A 23,656-nucleotide genomic window follows, 5' to 3' on the forward strand; every position below is an offset into this window, starting at 1 on the left:
TAACTGGTAGGAGAAGATTCATACATGCAGTAGATAACATTTTTACAGGAACTGGACCTAAATTATGGAAGTCAGTCCTTTAAGAAATTGGTGTAATATCAAGTTTGAGAACTAATTACAAGTGACGTACCTTTCTCTCAGTTTTTACACAACAAACACCTATTCATACACAAATGTAAACAAGCAAACAAAAACCTTTTATGTTAATGAAGCTATTTCTCCAAAAGGCTTGTGTGGAAGAACAAGAGATCTTGTTATTATTAGTTTTGGGTTTAAATGTTTGGGAGGCACCCTGGGTCTACAGTGACTTGGGTCCATATAAACCTAGCTAGATTGTAGATTTCCAAGATCTGGAACAGTGTTATACCTCATCAGTTATACAAGTGGTAAAGTTCAGAGCTTTTAATTGAAACTGTTACTGTACTTAAACATTTAATTCACAATATCAGCAAAGTTTTACAATGCTTTCTTACAAGGAACAATTTGTATGTTTGTTCAATATATGTGTGTGTATATATATAGAGAGAGAGAGAGAGAGAGAGAGAGAGAGAGTGTTTGTAGTAGGTTTCATTGTCTTTTTTTGACCAATATAAAGTAAGATTTTATTTGACTAGCAAAATATGCTACTCTCCCCAGTCATATAGAATAGAATGAATAGAATTTTGCAAAACAGTAATAGAGACTTTTAAGATTTAAACATCAGTGGATCTTTGATTTTCTAAAAAGCATTGGTATGTGTAGAAGTGTAAAGCGAGTATATTTATTTTTCATAAAAATATGTTAAAATGATCATTAACATTGTCTTCAAAAGGCCGTACAAATTTGGGTGCCAAAATTCTGGCTCTAGTTAATTAAAGAGAAATAAAATAATTAAGCTAAGCCATTAGGTCAACCATTGTTCACTCATAATTTTATTGTCTTTTTCAATATAATGTTGAAATGTATCAATTTGTATTTCATTTCTAGAAATGCTGTATTTCTGGTTTTCTTTTAAAACCAGGGACTGTATTATGAAATCAGCATTTTGCTGTTGTTGGCAAGTGTCATAAAATTATCTGAATTCTGTCAACCCTTTTATTAACACTAAAAAGTTCTAGTAAACTGTTGATGTACTGTAGAAAAATATGTGTATATAATACACTAGTGGCTTCTACTACCAAGCCAAAAATCTCTAAATGTTTAAAGTACTCCTTTAACTGAAGAACAGAGGTGTCTTTTTGAAATCCTGATATTTTATCATCCATTTGCTCTTTTACTGTTTCATGTGGATAGTCACTTAATGATTCTGCTTTATTCACAAGTTATTATGCTATAATATTGGGAAATTGTGTGCTATGCTGGGCTCTTATCTTCTATAACTAATCCTATCTTATGTCCTTTTATGTTCTTACTCTGTAGTTTGTATGTTTAATTTTTTGGTAGTCAGTTTGTGTTAGACAACCATTCTTGGCAGCCTCATTTCTCTTACACAATTTTCATATGTATGGGGTGATAGAAGATTTAGTCAATAGTAGATTTTATATTTATGCTTAACTTTTAGGGGGTGGGAAGTCAATAAAATTACAGCCTACGTAGCCTGCAATTTATCTCAGTATTTTTGGCAGTTTTGTCGATCTTCTTCTCTCTGGTCCTCCCAAACTCTCTTTTCTCTTCCTCACTCCCATGCTGCAGATCTATACCTCTCTCCCAAACCTGGTGGTGCTAACTAGTGATCTTATCACAAGTCTTGCCATATTTGATAATTTTCTGAAGGCACCCGTTCATGGAATAATCAAATGCTTTAATTAAAAAAAACCACCCAAACATAAATTTCTAATCCTCATTGTTACAGAGAAAAGCTTGAAAACATTACCCAAATGTTCCCTAAAAGCTCAGAAATCGGAAGCCAAAGAGAAAACCCTCCAAATTTATTGTTTAAAAATCCTATGATTGGGGAGGGAGGGCTGCTGACTCATGATTTTTGAATGTATGGGATTGGTAATACTATAACCTCTCTCATAAAACCTGTCCTCCAAATATCTCTGTCCTCTTCAAGGGCCACCCCTCTCCCTACAATATCCTGCTCCCTTGTGTTCTAGGAATAGGTATTGAAGAGGGAATTTCTTTTCAGCATACTACTGCTGTTCTATTCTGGCACCCCTACACTCTACAGATGAGCTTCTCCTCCCTCTGTGAGGCTGAAGGGACCTATCTGGTGGTTCTGGGCTCCATGTGGTTTAACTGGCTGTGGCACACCCATCCACATGAATTGCATCAACTTGAGGCAGGAGACTGGAAAGGCAGTTTAGTGAAGCGGTCAAGAAGGTGATTTGTGGTCCTATCTGTGTCAGATACTCTCCTGACAGGCATGCAAGAAATCTAAGTACACTCTAGGAATTTTAGGGAACTTAACACTGAATATCCAATTCTTAATATCCAATTGTCCCTGAAAAAGAATGGTGGATTAATTGTCTAAGTGAGCTGCAAGAGAAATACAGTAATAAACATATTTATGAAATTACACCTTTTAATATGTGTGCTAATGTGTCTGACTGAACCAGTACTGCATGGTATTTTCTCTCACGCTGCATCTGTTTCTGCAGAGGGTTGCTTTTTTATTCTTCTTTTTCTTCATTTTAAAAATTAAGGCTGGAATCATCAAAGGGGCCTAAGGGAGTTTAGGCTTCTTTGAAGAACCAGCTTGACACCCTAAGTGTCTCTGATTGTGGTCGGGGAGAAGGGGAAACCTTTCAGATGTAACCTCAATAGGTACAAATAGAGGCAGAAGCAATAATTTGGGAGAGGTTTGCTTTGTCTTTTTAATCTCTTTAATGGGGTGTAATCTTTTTCAGCTAAGTGATGACAATTTAAAATATCAACATAATGAGGTATTTCACTGCTGATCATTCTATCCAAAATATTCATCTGATCTGAGATTGTGGGAGGAGTTTGAATAGGGCACCATCACTGGCTTGACCCCTACACATTCTTGACTCAGGGTTTTTTGGTTTTGCAGTGTAGATACCAAACATCTGAAATAGAACAGCACTAAAGTTTTGCCATGTATTGGCTGGCAGAGGTTTTATACATCTTTCCGTACAAATCCTTCAATATAAACATAATGAAGATACTTTAAAAAAACCTTTTGTTTTGGTCTCCATAGGCATGGATATCTCATTTTCTAGTTCCCCAAATAGCTGCCTTTGTTTTTTCCAAAGGCTACTGAGATCCCCGTTTTGGAACATTATCAAATAAAAGTCAGTTTAGATTTCATAATTTATCCTTATTGCAGATCTTGATACTGTAGCTCATGATTGTAATTATCATAAATAAAATTCATATTTATGAACATAGATCTTGGAGTAACTGCCAGGTGCGGGTTTGTCTACCGTTGCCAAATTGTTGTCTGTTATGTTATGAAAAGGGAGAATAACTTGCTACCCATATTTTACAGGCGAATAAACACTTAGATTTAATCAGAATTTAAAACAAAACCCATTGATTATGAATCAATTCTAAGAATGTAAATTTTCTTGCTTTTCATTATGCTGCTGCTTCTGATACTATTGGCTGCTGGATGCTGAGGTGGAGCATTACTGCGCTGGTGCATGAATGAAACATCTTACTGTACTTCTGTTTCCTTTTAATGTTTAGGGTATGCACGAACTTTTAGCACCTATAATCTTTATCTTGCATTGTGACCACCAAGCTTTTTTACATGCGAGTGAAGCTGCACAGCCAAGGCAAGTGTTGTATATTTATCCATGTAATATAGAAATTGTCACATTTTTCCATATTATTATAGAGTTAAGAATGAACTGTATCTTCTGTAGAATTAACATATTGGCTTTAAGGTCTATCCAAATAAAACCGATAGTTAAGTTTTCTTTTATTAGTTTTTTGTTTTATCATGATTAACAGGTTAATCTTTGAGATGTATTAATTGCCCCGTACCTCCATGAAAATCAAAAGTAACTCATAAAGGGGCTTTCTGGAGAAGAAGTAATTCTTACATTTTAGTCAGTGAAAAAAGAAAGAGGGGACCAACCAGAGGAAAAGTATCAACTTAAAACCGGTACATATACTATTTTCACTGCATTGTACAAGACCCAGATGTGCTTTAATCTCTGTCATTGTGGAGAGGAGGCAAATCAAAGAAGTCCAGTCCAGGAATGGATAAGTTGTGTATCAACATTTTCTTGTCATACCTTTAAATAATCACTATAGAAAAAAATTGCAGTGATCAATAACTCTTTCATCCCATACAAGATTTTTAATAGCTATATTATGTGACTGTCATTTAACTTCAAAGTAATATTAAGTTTAGGCATTGTTTCTCCATTTCATTAAAATAGTGTACACATAAATGTTGCAACACACATTATTGTCCCTCAACTAAATTCAAATGCCTTTTATTCTCTTGCTCCATGAATAAGGTTTTACTTGTTTTTTAACAAGTTGCCTGCTTGAATCACTTAGTGTTGTGCAGCCATATTTTGCAGTTGTCTTGCTTTTGGAACCCAGCTGCATTAATATAATTTAATTACCCCTGTTATAACATAACCTCTCTTAGCAATACTTAACAAGATTGTTTAAGATCAGTGTTAGCATAGGGATGGAGTGTGCTTACATGTATTTGTTTTCATTCAGTGTCTATCTTTAGAAATCCTGAAGTTGCATTACAAGATGCTCTTCAGTGGAAAGTAAGCTTGCAGGATGCTCAGAATAACCACATAATATGCATAGCATCCCATTCCATCCCCACTGAAAAGGGAGCTAGGCAGCAAAGTAGATGGATAAGAATACTGTCACTGATTAATTGCTGTTAAAATACAATAAAAATAGAAGCTATTAAAACAAAATAAATTAATGTTTTGATATTGCATATTTGACCGGTAACCATATTTTTTTTGTTTTGGACAAACAGTGATAGATTGTGCAGTAATCAATTAGTCTAGATCAAGCATATTCAAATAATACATTGTGACATTCAGTAATTTGTTATTTGGAATAATTAGATGGTTACTTCATTGTAGCTCAGACAAGGCAGCTAATTTGTTTTTGATCTTTATAGAAAGGAAAGACTTCATTTGTTCAATGGAGTTACTCTTTTTAATTAAAAAAAAGGCTAGTTTTTCTCATTTGCACTTTATATAAAGTTGGCTTATAAGTACATAATAGTACATGGGGAACATTGACCAAAAATAAATATTCAAATTTTGATTGTTCCTCTTGGCTGTTTCAGTGAGGAAATGCAAGCGCTTTTGAACCCTGAATATCTGGAACATGACGCCTAGTAAGTTTTAACAACTTCCTGTTGTGTTTACATTTCCTTTACTTCTGCAGGCAATGTATTATTTAACATCAAATTTCCATTTTTTCCCCTCAGTGCAATGTTCACACATCTTATGAAAACTGCAGAACATTGGTTTTCGACATTTGAACATGACAGTCAGAAGGTAAATATTGTTTTAAAAATATATATTTATAGTACTTGCAAGTGAACATGCTTTAACACAGCAAAATGAAATAAGTTGAAAGTAACAGTCATCTTCTTAATTAAATAAAAAATAAATTCCTTGTAGGCTTCCTGAGTATCCTTGTAGGTAGTAATTGCTTGTAGGTTGCCTCACTTGTAGAAAGTTGTCTAGTTGACTGCTTGTGTTGTATATTGTAATTCAGTTTACAGTTTGATCTGCAATAATGGTGATCATTATGTAGAGTAAGCAGATGTTTGTCTTGAGTTTGTTCTGGGCAGAGTCTTCTGTCTTGCATACCGTTGTTGCCCTGACCTCCCTCTAGAATCATAGAATCATAGAATATCAGGGTTGGAAGGGACCTCAGGAGGTCATCTAGTCCAACCCCCTGCTCAAAGCAGGACCAATCCCCAATTAAATCATCCCAGCCAGGGCTTTGTCAAGCCTGACCTTAAAAACTTCTAAGGAAGGAGATTCTACCACCTCCCTAGGTAATGCATTCCAATGTTTCACCACGCTCCTAGTGAAGAAGTTTTTCCTAATATCCAACCTAAACCTCCCCCACTGCAACTTGAGACCATTACTCCTTGTCCTGTCCTCTTCTACCACTGAGAATAGTCTAGAACCATCCTCTCTGGAACCACCTCTCAGGTAGTTGAAAGCAGCTATCAAATCCCCTCTCATTCTTCTCTTCTGCAGACTAAACAATCCCAGTTCCTTCCGCCTCTCCTCATAAGTCATGTGTTCCAGACCCCTAATCATTTTTGTTGCCCTTCGCTGGACTCTCTCCAATTTATTCACATCCTTCTTGTAGTGCGGGGTCCAAAACTGGACACAGTACTCCAGATGAGGCCTCACCAATGTCGAATAGAGGGGAACGATCACGTCCCTTGATCTGCTCGCTATGCCCCTACTTATACATCCCAAAATGCCATTGGCCTTCTTGGCAACAAGGGCACACTGCTGACTCATATCCAGCTTCTCGTCCTCTGTCACCCCAGGTCCTTCTCCGCAGAACTGCTGCCTAGCCATTCGGTCCCTAGTCTGTAGCTGTGCATTGGGTTCTTCCGTCCTAAGTGCAGGACACTGCACTTATCCTTATTGAACCTCATCAGATTTCTTTTGGTCCAATCCTAGGTCCCTCTGTATCCTATCCCTCCCCTCCAGCATATCAAGCACTCCTCCCAGTTTAGTATCATCCGCTCTAATGATGATGGTGTGCTCACCTATTTAAGAAGGATAGAATGTGCAAAACGGGATGGGGAGTGGCACTCTGTGTGAGAAATGGCATTACCTGTTTTGAGTCACTGATAACTCAGAAGAAATTTGAATGCTTATTGATCAATGTCCTAACAGACCACTGAAAACATTGGGAACAGGATGATAGTTTTGTAAGGAGGCAATCTACAATGTGTCGGGGAAAAAAGCTGTGTGATCATAGGAGACTTCAGTTTGAGTGACATATGCTGGATGTCTCCTGCTGCCAATACTAAAATATTCTTGGAATTTGTAAACATTATATGTGACAGTTTCATAACTCAAAAAGTGTTGCAGCCAACATGAGGGAATTCTTTATTGTCCAGCTATAGTGAAAGAAGGACAGGATACACTAGATATGATTTTAATCAGGCAGCAACTTTATTATTAGATATCTAGTACATGGGGAACATTGACCAAACACGAGGGAGTTCTTTATTGTCCGGCTATAGTGAAAGGAGGACAGGATACACTCGATATGATTTTAATCAGGCAGCAACTTTATTATTAGATATCTAGGACTGCCTGACAGGTAAAAGTGCACAGTGCCAGTAATCCCAAGTTCATTCAATAACTACCTGGGGAGCTTCCACCAGCCCCCCCTGTCTTTTTCCAGGTCCCCTAGCCAACCCGTTGCTGGGACCTTCCTATCCTCCCTACCACATAGGAGGTTAAGTGGGCTATAAGAAAGGGGGGTGGGCTCCCTGCCATACCATTCATAGGAATCCCGCACACCATTACCCTGCCCTGTTCTGTTCCTTTAACCAACACCTTTTTAAGTCCTTTATCAAGCCATTTATCCAGTGACTGTGTGTACCTTCCTTGTGAAATACCTGCACTGGACATCCGCCCCACACTTACATAGTGAATTGCAACATATTAGCCTAACTCCCTTCATGCCTCACATCAACAAAGCCCTCCCTGAACACAATGTGGGAAAGACGAAAAAGCCTCTACTCCACCTAGGCCTATCTGGCGATGAGGGGAAAATTCCTTCCCAGCTCCCCTAAAAAGAGGTGGCTAGTGCAATCTCCGCAGCAGGTCCTGACTAAATTGGTATTTTGCCACCTAAAAGGCAGGGAGGGTGGATGCTGCCTTGCCTGCTTTGTGGAACAGGACACCTGGGCTTGCCCCCTTTTAATTCCTTTTGCCCTTCCGGTCTTAGAGGATGAATCAGTGTCACAACCCTGATCCATTCCTCGCTTTTGCATCAGCTTCCGATCTCTCCCCTCCCCACCCATTCACCCATAGCACACTGTTCCTCTTCCCTTAGCCAGCCGGATAATATTCCCCCTCCCCCACTTAAAGGTGCAGTGCGGTCATTAGACCTTGTCCTAACAGATAAAGAGGAATTGATCACAGAACTAAAAATTAATTGTAGTTTAAGTACAAGTGATCATGACTTGATCACATTTATAACGTGCAAGCAAAATAAAATCAAGACTAGTAACATATATACTGGTGCTTTAATAGCTCCAATTTCACAAAGCTGAAAACTATTAGGAGCCAAGTCAGTTGTGAGGAAGAATTTAATCAGAAAAATGTGAATGATCATTGGAAGTCATTTAAAAACACCTTACTAGATTCCCAAAAAGCCACAATTGAGGAAGAAGGTCATACTGATTAATAATTTTGTTTTGGTTTAGAAGGGAAGTGAAGGCAGCTGTAAAAATTAAAAAATAATATACAGGTATAACAAAAAGGGGAAGTTTACAGTAATGAATTTTAATCAGAAATTAGGAATTGTAAAAAATTGATAAGGGAAGTCAAGGGATACAAGGAGAAATATATGGGAGCAGAGTTAAGAACAATAAGAGAGGTTTTTAATATATTATGAACTAAAGAATCTTGATAATGATATTGGTCCATTACTAGATGAAAATGGTAGAATTATCAATAATAATGTAGAAAAGACAGAAATTTTCCATTAATATATCTGTTCTGTATTTGGGGGGAAACAGATGATAGTCTCATCAACTAATGATAACTCTTTCCATTCCACTAGTACCACTGGAGGGTGTTAAACAGCAGCTACTGTTAGAAATTAAAGGTTAAACATTTTAAAATCCACAGGTCCAGATAACTTGCATACAGGAATTTTAAAAGAGCTGGTTAAGGACCTCACTGAAACATTAATATAGAGTTTCAGTAAGTCTTAAAGCACTGGGGAAGCTCCAAAAGACTGGAAGAAAGTTAATGTTATGGCAGGTTTTAAAAAGGATAAACAGAATGACCCAGATAATTATTGGCCTGTCAGTCTGACATCAATCCCAGGCAAGATAGTGAAGTGACTGATACAGGACTCAATTACTAAAGAACTGAAGTAAGGTAATATAATTAATGCAAACCAACGTGGATTTATGGGAAATAGATTCTTCAGATTAACTTGATATCTTTTTTGATGGGATTACAAATTTGGTTGATCAAGGTAGTCGTGTTGATGTAATAAGACTTCTGTAAGACGCTTGGTTTGGTACCACACAATATTTTAATTAAAAAACTAAAACAATATAAAATTAACATGGCACACATTAAATGGGTTAAAAGCTGGCTAACTGATAGGTCTCAAAATGTAATTGTAAATGGAGAATCATCATTGAGCCAGTGTGTTTCCCGGGGCGTCCCACATGGATTGGTTCTTGGCTCTGTGCTATTTAACATTTTTAACAGTGACCTGGAAGAAAACATAAAGTCCTCACTGATTAATTTTTCAGGTCACACAAAAATTGGGAGAGTGGTAAATGATGAAGAGAACAGGTCACTGATTCAGAACATTCTGGATCACTTGGTAAACTGGGCACAAGCAAATAATATATGTTTTAATATGGCTAAATATATACAAGAATGTAGGCCATACTGACAGGATGGGGAACTATATACTGGGTAGCAGTGATTCTGAAAAAGGTTTGGAGATTGTGGTGAATAATCAGCTGCACATGAGCTCCCAATGTGATTATATGGCCAAAAAAGCTAATGCGATCCTGGGATGCATAAACATCTCGAGTAGAAGTGGAGAGGTTATTTTACCTCTGCATGTGTCACTGGATGACCACTGCTGGAATACTGTGTCCAGTTCTGGTGTCCACAGTTCAAGAAGATGTAGATAAATTGGAGAGGGTTCTGAGAAGAGCCACAAGAATGTTTGGAGGATTAGAAAACATTCCTTATATAATGATAGACTCCAGGAGCTCAATCTATTTGGCTTAACAAAGAGAAGGTTAAAGGGTAACTTGATTATAATCTGTAAGTACCTATGTAGGGAATAAATATTTAATAATGGCCTCTTCAGGCTAGCAGACAAGATATAATATGATTCAATGGCTGGAAATTGAAGCTAGCAAAATTCAGACTGGAAGTAAGGTGTAAATTTTGAATGGTGAAAATAATTAACCGTTAGAACAATTTTTAGCAAGAGTCATGGTAGATTCTTCATCAGTGATGACAAGACTGGATGTTTTCTGAAAGATTTGCTCTAGGAATTATTTTGGGGAAGCTGTGTGACCTGTGTCATACAGGACATCAGACTAGGTGAGCACAATGGTCTCTTCTGGCCTTGGAATCTATGAAAAACTTTGACCTCAGTGCATAGTCAGAAGTGTGAGACCTCCATAGCTAACCAGGTGTCTCTTGTTGTTTGCTGTTTCATTCCTGTCTAAATATTGTCTCCAGCGATGTTTCCTTTTGGGCAAAAGTTCCTCCTGTATTGATTTCTGTAGCATTAAGTTCTTGGCTCTTTGTTCTTTTCTGTTTTTCATCATCATCTTGCCACATGATATTAAATGATTCACAGTTTACAGCACCTTTAATAACTCCTACCTGTCCACCTTGACCAAGTGTCCTCATGGCTTCATGAAAATACCCTTTTGATAAATGTTTACGAAGTTGAAATATTACACTTGAACAAGAAGATCATGCTCAAGCAAAACTGTATCCTCTCCTTTTCCTGCCTCAACTCAGATTTCCAATTTGCCTTCACTCTTGGTAACTTGATAACACAGTACTCTCCTTCTCTTCTTCCCTCAACTCCCTCATCCACAATTACTTATCTCCACCTCCATGACACTGGAGTGTACCTTTGCTTAACTCCTGGTCTGTGCCTTCACCTCCTCTCTTCTTAACTACTGAATGTTTTGTTACCCCTCTTCTTCTCTGGTTTCTGCTCTTCAGACTTGGACTTTAGTTTTCTGCATATTTTTATCACATGTGTAAAGCTGGGCTATATATTACTTCATTAGTCAACTCCATTTAGTTGCTTATTCATTTCAAAATCTAATTAAAACAATGCCAGGCCCTTGATAGATTCTCTACAGTCTACCTGTTGTACCTTGTCTTTCTGTACTTTTACCCGAGCATCCTTTGCTCATGCAACACAGGCCTCCTTTCTCATCCTCATTCTGCAACAAAATTCCTGTATCTTCCTACCCCATGGACTCTCTTTTCAAATCTAAGGGGTTTTTTTCCCCCTTTGTATTTGACTCTTAATTTCTTTCTTACCTGATTATGTGTTTAACTCCCTGCAGTGTTTTGGGACAGTTTGTATGAAAGACACTATGTGAAATGTAGTCATGTTCTGTATGGGACCCAAACCCATTAATAAATCATTTTCTGAGAGACCTTCAGTTTTGGGTTCACTCACTGCACTTCAGTTTTCTCCAGACCTCAAAAAGAATATCAGAAGTTCTTGACCTGCTGCTCACAAACAGGGAAGAATTAGTAGGGGAAGCAAAAGTGGATGGGAACCTGGGAGACGGTGACCATGAGATGGTCGAGTTCAGGATCCTGACACAAGGAAGAAAGGAGAGCAGCAGAATACAAACTCTGGACTTCAGAAAAGGAGACTTTGACTCCCTCAGGGAGTGATGGGCAGGATCCCCTGGGAGAATGACATGAAGGGGAAAGGAGTCCAGGACAGCTGGCTGTTTTTTGAAGAATCCTGATTGGCAGCCTTGGGGGAGGGGAAAGGAACTGCTGAAGGAGTATAGAATGGAAGGAGGGGAGTGAGCTTTTTATGCTTTCATTATGAACCAGCTTGTTCTGTGGTTGGTGCAAAAAGGTGAGCTTCGGTTTGTGTGTCCAGGCACTCCTGCCTTCTGAAATGAGCTCTGATATTAAAAAAAATATGTATCAAATAAAACTGGATTATTGTTCATACAAGCAGAACTTGGTGAATTATTTGTAGCAAACAGTTCATATGATGTGTATATCCTTTCTTTCCTCTTTATCAGCTGACAGAGAACCAGTCATGATTTTTACAAATTGGTTCAAGTGCAAGTGCCTGGACACACAAACCATCCCGATGTGTAGAAAGAATAGTAAATATGGCAGACGACCAGTTTGGCTTAGCAGTGAAATCCTTGCTGATCTTAAACACAAATTTGTTTTTGTAGTTATTGGAATAATTTGTCTGAACTAATCAGTCTGTGGATTAATCTTTGTATTAGATTAGTCACCAAAATCATGGCCATTTCACAATCATGTTTCTCTCTATTTGTGGAATGTTGGATGTCTCCAAACAAGAGACTTTTTTAATTAAAGAGCAAATTCTAAGGAGTCTCAAGCTTGCAGCTAGTAGTGAACTTTCCAGTTTTCTTGTAATCCACGGATTATCTTCCCTTACCCTACTCCTGTACGTAATTTTTCGAGTGTATTATGCTGTTCTTAATTCAGATCCACCCAAACACATCCCTCTACTTAGCATTCTGTTCATTGCCTTCCTCATTCTGAAGGCTATTCATCAATAATACCTGAACAAGGGGACCGCTGCTAAGAGAATCTTCTGTGTGGGAGCTCTCCATCCTACAATCACCTATCCGCACTGGAAACAAACATCATAGTGCCATTCTGACCCTACACACCATTCTGGTATCTTTAAAGGGCAGCCACATACACTTATGTACTGTGAGGGCTAAACTTCCTACCAATCAAGCCTATTGGCCTACTTCAAGCCCTGATTCTCTGATTGACTAGTCATAACACTCCTTTCTGTAGTGCTGTATGGCCATCAGTCATAGGATCTCAATGTTTTAAAATAGTAATCAATTTGGCTTCAAAATACCCTATGACAAAGATGCATTTTATGGATGGGCAAATTTTGAGGCACATTTTTTAGAACCCTTACATCTTCCAGAATGGAGAAGTTGCCCATTAGATTAAAAAACAATACTGACTGTAGTCTGCCTAGAAGTTTTTCTGACAGAAAAGCGTGACTTCTGTGTCCTATGCTTCAAGGAGCACATTGATACACAAGATAGGCCCTTGCACTTTGACATCTTCAAAATTCCCAGACAGACCTAATGCATTAGTATCATCTGATTACACTAAACCTTTTGATTCCATTGGTGTTTCAAGATGCCAGCCTAGTGATACTGAACACTGGCAGCTCAAGCCATGTATTGCCTCCACTGAAGCCCCAAGCTCCACCTCTGGTGAGAAGAGACTACTCTACCTCTGACCTGCAACAGTCTGTGTCGCTATTTAGGCACAAAGGAGACCGAAAACTCTCCTGAGGCTACATACGTCTCCACTGGGGATGAAGAGAAGGGCAACGAATGTTAGAGATCTGGCATTCCCATTACTTAGCGAGAATGTGACTAAAGTAATCAATCTCTTATATACGGAAGACCATCCATGATAGGCAGTCCAAGTCGATGGTGGCTCCCTCTGTAGGTAGTTTGGCATTGTCACCCACCATTTCCTATACAGGTTGGTAGATGGGATATATCTCCTAAAATCTGAGAGCAGCCAGCTGGAGACTCCAGCCTGTAAGACCAGAAGGAGGCAAAGTGGAAGTCAAAACTGTAGAATGTTCTGACATTTTCTTCCCTGGGCTGATAGGTCATTTGCTCCAGATCTCCCCTTCTTGTCTCACAGACTCTTCACCTCAGATTCACACCACACCTGCCTCTCCTCCCCGCCCCTTCTTCCTCCTAACTAAAACCACACACACACCTTCAAAAAAAATCAGTGAACTAATGTGCTGTTTGCTGACATCACCTAGTTCACTCTGCTTGTGTGTTATGCCCCTTTTGTCTCTTGGTTTCCTTGTATTCCCCCAGCTGTCTGAATCTATCCATTGCCTCTTGTCTTATATTGGGGCTGCAAGTGCTTTGGGTCAGGGACTGTCTTTTTGTTCTGTGTCTGTACATCACCTAGTGCAATGGAGACCTGGTATATGACTGGAGCTCCTGGGTGCTGTGATGAAAGTAAATAATAATAAAGCGGGTGTCTGTTAAAAAAAAAAAAAAAAGTACCATATCAAAGATTCTACCATTTCTTGTAGAATTCCTCTAGAAATGGGTAGAACCTTTGAAACCAGCTGTAGTTAAGAGCATACTCTGCAGCTAGTTCCTGGCTATGAGATGAATAAGGGACTGCTACATTGTTATGGGGTAATACAGTGCTCCTAATCTGATGAATGGTTCCCTTTTAGTAACTCGATTCCTGGGAGTTCATATTTCACACAGTGAAAGCCATTTGCCTCACTTTGCAGAGTGACTGAGCGGCAAGCCTCTGTGACACACACCTTACCTTTCTCAGGAATAAGCTGATGGTGTCAATTACAGTTTAATCATCCTGCTATGGAAATCCCTTTGTAGGCTTGATGTCAAGAAAGGTTCCTATGCTTTTATCTGGGTCAGACTAAAGCTTTTACAATGTCTACTCAGGTTTTTGTTTCATTTTATGCTAACTTAATAGATTCCACAGTCTCCAAGAGCATCATGTCTTACTGCTCTCATTATAACAGTCTGGTGGGCCAGCAATTCAAAGAACATGTCAAAGCCCATTCTGGGCAAAACAAAGCCTGGATCCTGCAAATACTTAAGGGTATAAAAGACTTGCATTTGAGAGACTACTCACAATACTTAAAGTTAAGCATGTGTATGAGAGTTTTCAGGACCGGGGCCTCAGTTTTCTATGGCAGCGAGCTCTGGATTTATTTCCATTAAAGATATTTTAAAAGCAATTACGTGTTATTTTTCCTGCAAACTTTCATTAAAATCTAGGACTTTGATTTGTCCTGTGCTTTGCCAGAATCAAGATTTGGTATCAAGCTGTAACCCTTTTGGAGTCTTGTGATCATTTTCCCAATCCCTTATATTGTTTTTACAATATCTCTTATTTTTGTATTTTCCCACTTATTTTTTTTGGTGGTATTTTATTCACCGTATCTGCTAATTTTAAAAGTTTAACAGTTTCAGTAGGCAAGTTACTTCTCCTGACTTTTCTTTTTAAAAAAACATACCTTTAAATAAGACTGGTCCAAGCACATTTACTTCGTTTCTTTTAAAAAAAAACAAACATTTGTTAAGATCTGTTGCTTTATTACATTTTTTCATTTATTTGTTACTGGACTTTTTAGTGTCTGACACTAGGAAACCTGCACAGACTTGCGGTTCTGTCATTCTGATTACATTTTTACTCTTTATCAACATGGGAGCATATTGACCAATAGAATGAAGTTAACTTGAAGTGGGGGGCAGGTGCCTACAACAGGTTCCCCTGCAGTGGACTGTGAGGCACTCCTGCCAGAACCAGAACTCTGAGCTGGGTAAAGTGATTTGTTGAGATGTTTACTTCAGAAGTCCACGATTACAGGAAAATAATTCTCTCTCATGTACATCTATACTGATGTTTCATGCAAAGTGTTCTAATAATTCATTTTCTGTTTGTTTTTCTGTCTTTAGGAGAAAGATGCAATGATGACGCCTATACCATTTGCGAGGCCACAGGATTTAGGTCCATCTATTGCTATTGTAACTAAAGTAAACCAGATACAGGATCACCTGCTGAAGAAACATGATATTGAGCTGTACATGCATCTGAACAGGCTAGAAATTGCTCCACAGATTTATGGACTGTAAGTGTTTATAGTGCCTTGTTTATTTTAATTGCTTGCAATTTGTTTCTCTTAAATTAGGGAATATTTGCCCTACTTGTTTTAAAACATTAATGTCTTCAGGAATAAAGGAAAATGTAGTTAAGAAAAAGCACTACTTACCTTTGTGTTCATGTGCTTATTCTGCTAACCACACATCATATGAAAATGCTTTATTGTATGCCTGGAAGTATTTTTGTACTACAGTTTTCTGAAGAATTTACTTGAAATATTTTTGAGTGGGAATTTCTGGAAAAAGACTCTTCTAACGTCACCCAGCTTCAGTTTTCTAAAATGTAGAAGCTCAGTTCAGTTTGATTATTCTGTATACGTGGGACAGTTGGGAACCCATGTATATAGTTGCCATAAGCGAATATGTTGCTGTTTTACTTCAGGGTCAAAGTTTTTGTAAGCAATGCTGACTAACAATTTTACCTTAAGTTGGGCTCTGTCATGTTGTTTCCTTGGATATGAATATTGCAGATTTATCTAGGTTACTAGAATATGTCAAGGTTGTATTGTGATCTTTAAAGATGAAGTCTTAACTTGAATCTGTAGTAAAATAGAAGAAATCTTAAGAGACATAATCATTTAAGATCTAGAGGATAATGGAACTGAGAACAATAAGTAGCCTAGGTTTATAAAGAACAAATTTTATCACACCTGATTGCTTTTTATATAAAATTACCTTCATTTACTAATTTTATAACATGATATACATAGATTTAGACTTTTGTAAAGTCTTTGATACAATCTCTCGCGTAATCTTGCAAAGTTAAGCTAAGTGGGCTGTGATATGAACCCTGTCAGATAAACTGAAAATTGGCTGAAGGGGCTGCAAACAAGGAAAGATCAATGACAAGGTGTTAAAATTGGGGACAAGGCAGATTATCTAGTTGGGATACTGTATGGGTCTCATTTTATTTAATAATTTTACTTATGATCTGGAAGAAGAGGTAGACAGTTCTTTACTGAACTTCACAAATCATATTAAATTGGAAAGTGTATAAGTACCAATGAGGACAGAAAAATAATGCTCACATACCTTGAGAGTTTAGAAATATGGATAGAGAGAAAATAAGAAACAACTTGGAAGAATACAAACTGATATGTTGAGACAAAACTGATCTATAACACAGATATGCACTGGGAAGGCAAAACCTGAAACTCCATATTGGTGAGGAGTAATCATAGAAGGCAAAGTAGATGTGAGTTTGCGGTGCAATATGGCAACAATGAAAGGACAGTGTGTTCTCAGGTGACACACACACGGGTAGAAAGAGTGGAGACTTTATGCTTGTGGGATGAAATTTAAAAAAAGGAACTCTTCAGAGAGACTATCAAGAAAACTTTCTTGACAGGGAGGTATTAAGCTGTAAAATTATCGATAGCAGCAGTGAAAGCCCCATAAATTAGGACACTTTTAACCAAGGCTGGGCAAAGCTCTAAAAAATGTATCATAGAGAACAAACCAGCATTGTCAAGGGAGTGGACTAGATTTTCTAGCAGGTCATTTCCATTACAAATTTCTGATTCAGTGTGAAGTACTTGAAAAAAGTGAGGAAAAATAATGTGAGCATATTGTAATTATTCTTGCCTCTAGTGCTGTCAGATAGGCACTTTTCTGAATAATGGTTTACAGTTGTGCGCAAGTTGACTGCCTCAAATGCCAAATTTTGTGTAGTGGTTAATGTTTTTTGAGCTAGAGGAGACATTTCTAGTCATTTTAACTATTAGTTGTAGTTACGTTACATTTCCAGCTTAAGTAAGGTAACTACATCAAGAGCTCATGAGAGCACATTGATTAAATTAGTTGCAAAAAGTGTTTGCGAACAAAGGGGTTTGGGTTTGGTTTAGTATTTAACCATAATTTAAATCACTGTCTCACAATGCACAATCCTGGGAATATTCTACTAAAATGGTGCAGGAGCAAGAGGAAGGAGATAAGACGGATAGGCAGAGTGAAAGGTTTGTAATAAGTAATGGATTTGGGATAGCCAGTTGGACTGAGTTCGGCAGCTTCTAGGTCTCTTTACAAATACAACATGTCTTGAACTTTTCACAGTTTCAGTGATAGGTGAAGGACAAATATTTGTTTATAATTTATGTAACTTCATATATTTGTTTTTAACATTTTAAATTTAGCAGCAGTCATTCTTCTATTTGTAATGACAGAGAAACTTGTTGAAGTCACCGGGTCAGGATTTGTGTATGCTTTAATACTAATTTTCAGAAGCTTCTTCCTTGTGCGGCTAATATTCAGAAATTTGACTTGGTTACCTCCTTTTAAAAAAAACTGTTTACTTGAGCACTAGGTCAGTACAGTACTTGTGGTATGACTAACAATTTTGCTAGTTCAGATCAAGCATCTGAATGTTCTGCTTGATGATTTCTTTATTTAGTGCTTGTTTTATTTGAGACAGCCATCAACAATATCTATTTTTCCCCATACCATATGGCTTGCTGGAATGAGGGACCAGGGATATTTGACCTTGTGTTACAAGCTCCATGGTATCTTTAGGACAAATTACGTCACAGTGATGAAAATAATTTAAGGGAGGAAAGGTTTGTTAGTGGGTTGTGTGTGCTTGTGGTCTCATTCAAATTGAAGGGGTAAAAGTAGAAGGATGGAAACATTTACAACTCACTGTGTTCATCTTGTAGCCAGAATAGTGATATTTCTTTGGATTATATTAAATATACAGAGAATTTGGCCATTAGAGAAAAGTGACCCAGGAGACAGAGAGAGAGAGATTATTTATTTATTTTTTTATCCACGGCATTGGGACCTGTGTTCCTGTACCCTGCCATTGTGAGTCAATGCTGACCAAAAAGGGAATACCATTAGGTGTGATAAGCTAGTTTGCTTTTCATGTCCATGTAGTCTTTTGTCTCTCGGATGCCCAAAACATGTACCAAATGTGGTTGTTTTAATATGGACACCTGTCTACTATGTGAAATGTGACCACCAATCATACTAGGCCACTGCGCGCCTTCAGATAATTTTTCAGCAACTATCAACATGGGCTGGGTTTGAATGAGCAAAATAAAAGTGAAAGGCGGTTTAACTCCTTACGAACCCCATGAGTTATTTCCGGTGTCTTTGGGGTTTTGCAGTCCATGCATCTGAAGAAGTGAGGTTTTTACCCACGAAAGCTTATGCTCAAATAAATCTGTTAGTCTTTAAGGTGTCACCAGACTCCTTGTTGTTTTTGTGGGTACAGACTAACACAGCTACCCTCTGATATTTGGGGTTTTTAACGCTTTAAATAGTATGTGTCAGAATAAAGCCAATTAATGTTTATGGCGATTCTACGCATTGAGTATACAATACGAAATAAATGAATCTGTCTCAGTTACGTCTCATTTGACTATTTTGTTGTTGGAAAGTAAAATGTACAAAAATATATTTAAATGAAACTGTAAATTGATTATAGTGGTAGTTCAATGACAGGTTTTCAGACAATAAACGTCCCCTAAATTCAGAAAAAAAAATAGTTAAATCTGAATAAAAGGATTAGATACTTAGAGAGGTTGACAGATTGAATATTCAGTTTAATTGTAGAATTAGATGGGTTAACGATGATTAATGTCCTAGATTAAATGGTATTTAAATGTTAATTTCTCTGACCCTTACATCTAATTCATGTTAAAGTGCAAAATAATTATTGCAAAACCATTCTGTTGCTTCTTATACAGTGTTTTCTGTGTCAACTTAAAGCCAGGCTGTATTCTCAACTTGAGAAAGGAAATTTTTAAAAAGACATGTTTTTTAGGGCATTTTCTTCCATTTAAAGTTATTTGTAATGGATGATTATTTTACATTTAATTTAAAAGATGATGAATAAATTTAAAAAGATACTACCACATAATATTTTTACAACTAATTTGTTTTATGTAATAAGGGTTTAGAGTGAATTACATATATTAATATTGAACTGAGTGAAATTCTCAAGAAGCTGCATGCAGTAACCGCCACCAGATTATATCAATGTTTATCATATGGATATATAAAAAATAACACACACAAACACAGTGCCACATGTCCAGAGTGTAAAAGCTTTCTTTAAGAAAAAATTGAAACCATTAGTGCTTATATTTGGAAGCTTCTTCATCATAACCCTGAAGGCAGGTTATATACCAGTATTAGGTGGGTTAAACAAATTCTGTATAAGCACATCCATATAAAATAAAAAAGCTTGTGTACAGTTGGGTATAAATATTTCATGACAGTTTTGTCTAAGCCCAGAAAAAGCTCTCTTCAGAACAGTATTTGCCAATGTTCCCCCCCCCCCCCCCATGGTTCCACTTTATGAAGATCAGTCAGTTAGCTAGGATAGCTGCTTGTTTGTACTGAAGTGTGAGGTTCAGATTCAGGCACTGTAGGTTGATATTAGAATTATAGTCCAGTAAAAAAGCTATTTTGTGTATAGCCGCATGGTAGCAAAAAATATTTTTGATGGAGCGTAGTAGTAGCAAGTTGATAGGGTAACTTTTGACCGCAGTCATTAGAATAGATCAGTAGGTAGCATTAGAAAGGTTGTGTTTCAGAAAAGACAACAGCAGCTGTGCAGCCCCACTACTATTTTTATTAGCTGCTTTGCTATGAGCTCTGCTGTAGGGCATCCACCTGTTTCTCTCTCATGCCACCTCAATACAAGCCAGAATTCTTTCTCCTAACTGGGGAAGGAGAAATGAAATTAAAGAATTTCATTAATATAGTAAAGGAATATATGTATTACTTACTGCATCCAAGGAAAAAAAATTAGCAATGTGCAACATTGGAGGGGTTAGTCATCACATTAGGAGATAACTTTGGTGGTGTCCTGAAAAAGTAATCACAGGCATCAGTCCTCTTTAAGGAAAAGCCAGAACATCTCAATTTTTACCTATGCCCTTCATACTTCCCCTCCAAAAAGAAGAGAAATAGTCTATGGAATGGTCCAAACCAATTATGGTTGCTTTATAGTTTTAATTTACAGTGATCAATTAGCTGGACAGCAATTACAATAAAAACAAGTTTGATCCATTGTGCAGTTAATAGAGAAGCCACCTAATCTGCCTGTTGCTACTGAAACAAATTAACATATCAAAATCAATAATGGTATACTAAAAACTAAGCAAATGCAAACTTTTGTCCAGCAAAGGAAAAAGCACATCTCTAAGTATTTGAGACTAAACTCTGTCCTAGGCTAAGTGAGCACAACTTTCATTGACTTCCTGGGTTGAATTTGTCCTGTAATATTTTACTATTTGAATTAGGCAGAACATTGCATGTAAAAGGGAAGCTTTTAGAAAGCATATTCAGTGCTTTATAATCCCTAGTCTGTCCTACCTGTAGAATGAGTTTATGCTAAGTATGCCCACATGTCTTTCTAGGAAAATTTATAATCCTCTGCAAGTCCCACAAATTAAACCATGTGTAAGTGTAGTTCACAGGGATCTAAGATGGGTTTTTCAGGGCTGAATCATATATTAACTTTAATACCTAAGAGTTTATGGACTTGTTCTGTCAATCATCTTTTTAATAGCAAAACAGTAGTTGTAGTAAGAAGGTTACAAATGCAGAAGTAAATGGTAAGGTGAGAAGTACCTGTGAAGGTCATTTGGAAAGCTATGTTTTGTTTTGATGTGGGAGGGACTTTATCTTTACACTACTTGAAAAAGAGGTTGTTTATCTATTCTTAAAGTTGTGTTATATGGTTCCTCACAATCAGTGGATGTAACTAATATTTGTTTTGTGCAAATAAATGTGGGTAATTCCTGAAACATCACAGTTAAATACCTTATTGGGGCAACAAATAAATACCAGTTAGTTCTGTAAGATTCATTTCTTTGTTTTTAAACCAAAACTACCTGCCTTTAGTTTTCTTAAATGATTGATATCCTCACTGCTTCTTGGGCTTCTCCAAAAGTTTGCAATTCTTTTGATTGAAAGAGCACCTTCTGTTCTTTTACATTTTCTTGTGCTGTTATGTACTAGACTGGAAATGATAGTCTGATACATTTTACCTTATATCCTCTTTTCCCCACCTTCTGTATACATTTAGACTTAAGATTTCCTACTGTAGTGTCTGCAATGTTAGAAGCCTACATTATAAAGAGAATGAAAGATTGGGTGAGGAGTGGAAAGTGTTCATCTGTCTTTTATTCTCTTGCTACATAATTATGTGCTGAGATGATAATGAGTAGTACTGGGTGGCTGTGAGGATGGAATGCAGATTTGTCATTATATTGTTCCTTGATGCAGGTGGCGTGCTTCCCGTTTGAAGTACAGGGAAAAGTCTGTATTTGAGGAAGAAGAATAGAAGAAAGCTTCCATTTTGGCTTCTGTCATAATGTCTTTAAAAACGAACTTGGCAATATGAAACATATCTAAGCATTGTAATCCAGTAGATTTAAGGGGAATTAATAGCTTCTGACGCATGGGTTTGTAGGATGAATTTAATATTCAGAGAGATATGGAAGACTGCCATGGGTTTGATTTACTGTAATATGAAGATTTAAGCTAACCAACAGTTATAAAGGCGGAACAGTAAAGGGAGAGAATCCGTTACAGTGAATTCACAAAGCGTTGCTTACAATGTTTATCAGGGTGTCACGAGTCAGATATACATTTGTCCACCTTACTGTATATTTGTGCATTTCAACTGCTTATATCAACATTGCTGCTTGTTCTGACTCCTGTCACTTTCTTTCTTTCAAGAGGAGAGAGAATTATAATCTAGAAAATTTAGGATAAAAATGAGTAGTAAAAAAACCACTGGAAGGTGGCTTGAATGACTGTTGGGAAAATAATTCTCAGTGTGTATAGGGCTCCAAGTTAATGTCAGCACCGTGTATTCTACAGAGGAATGGACAATCACTTTTGTAGCCTGCTATCAATCATTAGATAAAGACCAATACCTAATACTTTTGAAGACTAAAAGATGCATCTCTGAGAATCCTTTATTCTTTCTAATAAAACATGGGTTTACATAAAAATAGGTAATGTAGATTTAGGGCTAGAACTGCACAAGGGAGAACCGGTATGGCAATATACTGCCAACACAATTTAGAGACTGAAGAATTTAAAATTATGTATTGTCATCATACAACTCTGCGCCCATGGAGCATGGACAAACAGCTTGGCTCAGATAAGATTGATTTTTATCTACAAGATTATTAGAAAAGTATGTGAAATACATAAATCTGTAACATAGTGGAGACATCCAGTTAACCAGGTTATTCACCACACTGAGCAGCTCCAATGACCAGGACTTTATGGATGTTACGATGGAAGCAAAGAAAATATTCTTTACTTCACGCATTTCCACAAGACAACATAGTGTTTAATGTTACAATAGGTGTGATTCAAATGAGACATCTGCCCCTGGCATGCTAAATTTTCCTTCGCAGTTCACTGCTGTCTATAAAGCTTGGAATTTAGAGAACCAACTGGAAACAGAATTTGACTGCCCACTTGTTATGCAGTGCTTCTTGCAGGGAGCATATTACTCCCTTGCCCTGAGGCAGAGGGCCTTAAGAGACAATTGTATTGATGATCAAGAACAGCAAAACATTATATCTTTCAAAGACTATTGACAGAATGTTCTATTAGATTAACAGTACTCATCATCAGAGCCATTTAAAATCAAGCTGTTCCCAAGAGGGTGGGCCAATGAAATTCACTCTCTTTTGTCCCAAATGAAGTTGGACCTCCTGACTTCATTATGTTCATGATGAGGTTCTCAATACCATACTCAGAAATACAGATCCAGAAGATAGCCTGCAGTGTGCAAAGCCAGAAGTCCCCTTAGGACGTTCCTGTATATGTCCCGGTGGCCATGAAATCAGGAAGTAGCCCAGAAGTGTTGTCGGTGTGGGAATTTAAATCACCCAGAATAATCAGTCTTAGTCATTGTTATGGAAACAAGTATCAAAAAGGAAAGGAGCAAGGTTAACTCAGATTGAGAAGCATCATGAAGGCCTATGCCCCAAGACCATCCCTGTCATAATTCTTTCCTGGGACACTCACACAAAGTGAGGCTCAAAGGAATCTTTTTCTACATGTGATACCTCGTTTAAC

The 23,656-nt window shown here is 37.4% G+C and overlaps 1 protein-coding gene across 1 annotated transcript in view; it reads left to right on the plus strand.

The window, feature by feature from the left end:
* The window catches only part of TBC1D5 (TBC1 domain family member 5), a 274,157-nt gene that overhangs the window by 79,834 nt on the left and 170,667 nt on the right, over nucleotides 1-23,656 (plus strand). Inside the window, exons 9-12 of the mRNA XM_073333539.1 lie at nucleotides 3,634-3,722; nucleotides 5,225-5,275; nucleotides 5,369-5,438; nucleotides 15,398-15,570. Of these exons, the coding sequence (XP_073189640.1) occupies nucleotides 3,634-3,722; nucleotides 5,225-5,275; nucleotides 5,369-5,438; nucleotides 15,398-15,570 (383 nt within the window). The remainder of the gene's footprint in view (nucleotides 1-3,633; nucleotides 3,723-5,224; nucleotides 5,276-5,368; nucleotides 5,439-15,397; nucleotides 15,571-23,656) is intronic.

The sequence above is a fragment of the Lepidochelys kempii genome, chromosome 2 (assembly GCF_965140265.1).
Source record: "Lepidochelys kempii isolate rLepKem1 chromosome 2, rLepKem1.hap2, whole genome shotgun sequence".
Taxonomy (NCBI): Eukaryota; Metazoa; Chordata; order Testudines; family Cheloniidae; genus Lepidochelys; species Lepidochelys kempii.